Genomic DNA, 5,891 nt, shown 5'->3' on the forward strand with positions numbered 1-5,891 from the left:
CTCTCTCTCTCTCTCTGAGATAGAGTTTCACTGTGTACCTGGCTGTCCTGGAACTCACTCTGTAGACCAGGGTGGCCTCAAACTCATAGAGATCAGTTTGCCATTGCATCCCAAGTGCTGGAATTAAAATCATGCGCCACCACACCCAGCAAACTTTTTTCTTCTTCTTTTTTTTTTCTTTTTATGGTTTTTTGAGATGGTTACTCTGTATAGCCCTGGAACTGTCCTGGAACTCACTCTGTAGACCAGGCTGGCTTCGAACTCAGAAATCCGGCTGCCTTTGCCTACCAAGTGCTGGGATTAAAGGTGTACACCACCATTGCCCAGCTCTACTATTTTTTTCCCCTAACGTTTGTTTTCTTTTTAAAATTAAAACAATATTAGTGGAGAGTGTATGTGTGCGTAATTTATGCAGGGGTGGGAATAGAACACATGCACACCCTGTGTGGAGGTCAGAAGGCTGGATTGTGGCGTTGCTTGTGTTCTTCCTCCTTTAGATCAGTTATGGGTATTGAATTCAGGTCTGTCAGGCTTGCTGACAGTGCTTTTACCCACTTAGCTATCTGATGATCTTTGACCCTTGCTTCCCTGTGAGTGGAGTCTATTGATGTGTACCTCATCTGTGAATGATGATCACTGGAATTTTTTTAGGGCAGTGTCATTATATTAAACTGTAGCCCGCGCAGTTGTCTCGCCAGGAAGAAGACACACGGACACACTAGGTTCCTTCTGCAGCGACATTTACTGCCCTCTCCCAGAGGGAAAAGGAGATCGAGCCCAAAATCCGCACTGCTTATATACACCACAGTGCAGTGTGTCTGCCCACAGCGTGGCGTGTCTGCCCATGATTGGCTGTCCACTCATTACCCTACGTAACGCCCCAGAATGAACCGTGACACGGCGTCTTTTTCACTCTACGCACATGCGCAAACAGTTGTTTACTAGGAGTTAACAGCGGAAGTAGGCGCCATCTTGCCATGGCGAATGCTGGCTCCCTACATTAAACAAAACAAATTATAGTTTGCCATTGAGGTAAGAAAACAATTCATGTCTCATTATATCTTCAAAGCATGCCATTCAACGTCCTGGTCTTTTGTTCGATTGTTTGTTTTCGATAGTGTCTTTGTTATAGGAGCCCAAATAGGCCTCCAATTTCAGATCCTCTGGTCTTAAGCTCCTAAAAGCTGGGATTGTAAATATGTGTCACTGTACCTAGCTCCCTTGTTTGATTAGACAGTATCTTTTTTTTTTTTATATATATAACGTTGGAGTGTAGTGATATCACAACATTTGAAACCTGGCTAGTATGCTGTGTTATCTCTGACCTGTAGTTCCACATGGTGCCTCTGTCATGCTGCTTTGCTCTTCAGTTGTCCGTGAAAAGCAGTCACAGACAATTTACAATCCATCGAGCCTAGCTACATTTCAATAAAACTTTATTTATATTCTGGAACTTGGATGTTATATAACTTTTGTGTATTTTGTACCATTATTTTTTTCTATTTTATTTTCCTTCAACCATCACAGAATATACACAATATGCTTAGCTTCCGGGCTGTACCCAAACAGGAGCTGCATCGCATTTGGTCCGAAGGGGTTATGCTGACATCTGTTTGCACACTGTTACTCAGTCCTCCTTACAGATAGTTTATCAGATTGTTCTCCCTCACTGTCCTGCATTCAAAGTTTAGTTTTTTTCCTAGCAGTACTTTTAAAGATCTCATCACAGAAAAAATCACTTTAGTCCTGTTTGTAGGTTCAAGAACAAAAGAGACATAGCTTGAGTCTGCATGCACTGCTACCTACCATCAGCAAGTAAAGAAGTGTCTTAAGGAAATCAGTCATTGTAGAAGCTGAGTATTATTTGAGACTATAATCATTGTTCTAATTTCCTGAAATTTAGTTGGGGACTTAAAAGTGAGCCATAAGCAACTGTGGTAGTTCTGGTAAGGTCAGCACTAGAGCTATAGAGGCAAGAGGAGTGTTATGAGTTAGAGTCCAGCCTGGACTATGTAGGTAGGACCTGGCTAAGACAAGGAAGCAAGCAGGAGTGGTAGAGCTAATGTCTAGCTATTGATCTGCTGTAACTGCCATATGATTCCAACTCTTGTGATTCTTGAGCAGCAGCTGGCATTCCAGTTGGAGTTGGAAATGCAACAAAAAGAGAAAGAGAAGACAGAAGATTTCAAGACAGAGCAAGAAAAATCAAGTAAGGTAATCTGAAGTTTTTGTTACATGTCTGCTTGTTAGAAGCTTCTAGACTCTCCAGGCTGTTTCTTCCAGTCATGCCAGCAGAAAGGCTTGGGTAGTGGTTGTAGCACAGGACCATAGGCATCACTCTGGAAGTGAGTACAGTCATGCATGTGCCTTTGTGAGCCACAAAGGTCTCTTGAGGGACTCCGCTAATGGTTTTGTCAGGAAACAGCTGTTGTTAATTATGGTGGCTGATTTGAAGGTACTTGATAGATGAGATAGCTGTATGTCACTTTTCTTCATGTCACATTTATCAAAATGTCATTTATGCCTAAAAAAAAAAATCTGTTCTCATGTTGATTTTCATGTCTCTTACGAAAATAAACAATGAAGTGAGTTAATTTTTAAAAACACCTATTTTCACTGGTAATAATTCCTGATATCCTGAAAATATGTGCATCATAGGCCAGACTTCTGAATGGCTTCTGAATGTTTATAGCTACTTTCTTCCCTATCCAATTGAAACTCTCTTTATTGAACCCTCAATTAACACTGAAATCAAAAGCAACTTGCATCAAATGTATTCGATATGTTTATTAATACATTAATGAGAAAAAAACCCATCTTGTGAAACATTTTCTTGTTTTGTTTTATTTTTCTGAGACAGGGTTTCTCTGTGTAGCCCTGGCTGTCCTGGAACTCTCTCTGTAGACCAGGCTGTCCTGGAACTCTCTCTGTAGACCAGGCTGGCCTTGAACTCTCTCTGTAGACCAGGCTGTCCTGGAACTCTCTCTGTAGACCAGGCTGTCCTGGAACTCTCTCTGTAGACCAGGCTGGCCTTGAACTCTCTCTGTAGACTAGGCTGTCCTGGAAATCTCTCTGTAGACCAGGCTGGTCTGGTATTCAGATCTCAGAAATCATGCTTCTGCCTCCTGAGTGCTAGGATTAAAGACGTGGTGAACATTTCTTTAAATATACATAGGGTCGGTGAATTGAATAAGACAGGTGAGATATTGAAGGATGAAATCAAGAATTTGCATAGTTTTAATATCCAGTTTCTAGTCTGTTAGCTTGGGCAACAGGAACATTTTTGAGGTATGTGCATAAGCTCACACATATAACACACCAGAGGGTCACATGAATGGCTCCAGGTACCAAGCCTGTGTCACCAGAGCCAAGACAATTTCAGTATTTTGTGTCCATATTGGCTTAATGATACTCATCTCCACCTTGGAAACACTTAATCACTGCTCAGAGTCCTTTTGTGTCCCTTGTTCAGGACTATAGACACATAATATAAACTATCATGGTCAAATTGTATGAGGACTCCTGTGTTAAAGAGAGGCCAGTCAGAGATGCTTGCTTCAGACCCCTGGGAGCAAGAGTAAGAACTAACAGGAGTGCCTCCTCTGCTGCACTCTGAGGTTGATTTCAGCCTCTCTCCTGATACTCTGGTTTATGGCAAAGGATGAGGAACTTGGAATTTATTGGGTTCTAGAGAGTCATAGGTTGAAGTTCCTACCATTGCAGAGGAATGGATTCATTTTTCTGGTTTAGTTAAAACAACTGGGGGAAAGGTTTGTGTCAAATAGTCATCCTTATAGTTGAGGATGGTGCTCTTGTAAGTATATAAACAGCGTGGGGTTACTGTGTGGATGCAAGGTAATAACTTCCTGGCTCAGACTTTTGATCCTAGCATGCAGTGAGGCAGAGGAATCTCCTCGTTGAGTTCAAGACCAGTCTGGTTCACATAGCAAGCTCTAAGACAGCCAGGACTACATAGAGAAACCCTATCTCAAAAATGGTCAAAAGTAATAAATAAAAACTTCCTAGAAAAAATGCAAGCATCATTGCAAAATAGTACCACATATATCTCTATAATTAGGGTGGCCATATGTACAGTCACAAATTGAATCATCTTTGAACTGCCAAAATGCCTTATCTCATCACGAGTCATGTGACCCTGCTGAAGGTCATAATGATGAAAAAAAGGATGCCATAGTATGTTGGCTTGATAAGAAGAAAGCCTTCTCATTCAGAAGTGGCTTGCCATGCAGAATATAGGTGTTGCCACTGCAGAGTATAAGTGTTGCTAAGGACCTATGGAGACCACTTGGGCATGGTACAGTAGCTTGGACAAGGTTAATTCATTTAGAAATATCTATTCCTCTCTTCCTTTATATAAAACCCAACTTCAAGTTCTCTTTAAAAATCTTGTTCTAGCTGGGTGGTGGTGGCGCATACCTTTAATCCCAGCACTTGGGAGGCGGAAGCAGAGGCAGGCGGATTTCTGAGTTCGAGGCCAGCCTGGTCTACAGAGTGAGATCCAGGACAGCCAGGGCTACACAGAGAAATCCTGTCTTGAAAAACAAAAAACAAACAAAAAATCTTGTTCTAAGTTGTTATTTTAGTATTGTTGCTTTTCATAGTTGCTAGGACATTTGCTTCAAGTTTAATGTTTCTGCCCATCTTTAAAATTCATAATATTTATTGTCTTAGAAAATTTCATAAATGTATCTTTTTATACATTTTCCTTCTATTTTTAATATTATAATGTAATTACATCACTTCTTTATTTCCTTTTCTCCCACCAAGCCCTCCCACGTCTCCTTATTTTCTTTCAAATTCATTGCCTTTTCCCATTAATTATTTCCCATTAATAATTAATTAATCAATATTAATAATTTCCCATTATTCCCATATATGTATATATTCCTAAGTAGAACCTGCTCTGCTGTATAATGTAACTTTTGTATATGTTTTCATGGCTGAACATTTGGCATTGTGTAACTATTTAGGGTGCTTTTCTCTGGGGAAGACTATTTCTCCTCCTCTCATTGTTCCTTAGTTGCCTAGGGCTTTTCTCATCCCCTTTGGCTGTTGTTGTCCTCGATCAGTTTGTGTTTATGCAGTCATGGCTGTGAGACTTCATATCTGTAGCTTCTGACACTACTAGGAGACCGTCTCATAACAAACTTCCCCGTCCTCTGGTTCTTACCATCTTTTGCTCTCTCGGCCATGTCCCCTGAGCCTTAGGTGCATGAGCTGTTTGGTAGATGTATCCATTGGATCTGGACTCCTCAGTTAAGCATTTTAATTTAATGAGGCTTTCTATTAATTTAATTTTAATGTGATTTCAATTTACTTTAATGTGGCTTTCTGTAATAGTTTCTGTCAGTTGTTCAGAGAAGTTTAATGACTTTCCTTAGGTGAACCAAACATTTACATATGGGTTCAAGGACAAATATCTAGAGTGTTAGGAACTATGTGGGTTTAGTAAAACGGTGGTAGGTTCTCCTTTAAGATCCATGAATTTACTCAGCCTGAGTAGTTAGCTAGGTTTCCAGTACCAAGCAGGATGCCGCTCATGTTGATTAGATCTTAAGTCCAGTTGGAGAGCTCTTGTTTACCACGAAGGTCTATGTGGCACTGTTGGACCACTCGGGTTATCCTGCAGTACTGGTCGTTGTGGTTCATAGGCATCATAGCTGTTGTTTCTTTCCTTTGGAAGCTTGCATGGTACCTTCTGGAACCTTAAGAACTGGTCCCCTGGATAAAAGGTACTCAGGTCTCTTTCAGCCCAGGACTGTGTCTGAAAGGCATGGCATCCTCAGCAACTGAGATTTACCTTTCACCTCTGCTCCACTCATTTTTGTTTTTTGTTTTTGTTTTTTTTTTGTTTTTTGTTTTTTGTTTTT

The 5,891-nt window shown here is 40.7% G+C and overlaps 1 protein-coding gene across 5 annotated transcripts in view; it reads left to right on the plus strand.

Annotated features, from left to right (window-relative positions):
• Dydc1 (DPY30 domain containing 1) overlaps positions 1-5,891 on the plus strand; it is a 20,315-nt gene that overhangs the window by 9,168 nt on the left and 5,256 nt on the right. For all 5 annotated transcript variants that reach the window (XR_004116384.1, XM_031362454.1, XM_031362457.1 and 2 more), the window contains exon 4: positions 2,125-2,214. Coding sequence is in view for 4 of the 5 variants with exons in the window: in XM_031362454.1 (XP_031218314.1) it covers positions 2,125-2,214 (90 nt within the window). In the remaining variant the exon portion in view is untranslated. The remainder of the gene's footprint in view (positions 1-2,124; positions 2,215-5,891) is intronic.

The sequence above is a fragment of the Mastomys coucha genome, unplaced genomic scaffold (genome assembly GCF_008632895.1).
Source record: "Mastomys coucha isolate ucsf_1 unplaced genomic scaffold, UCSF_Mcou_1 pScaffold9, whole genome shotgun sequence".
NCBI classification, from domain to species: domain Eukaryota; kingdom Metazoa; phylum Chordata; class Mammalia; order Rodentia; family Muridae; genus Mastomys; species Mastomys coucha.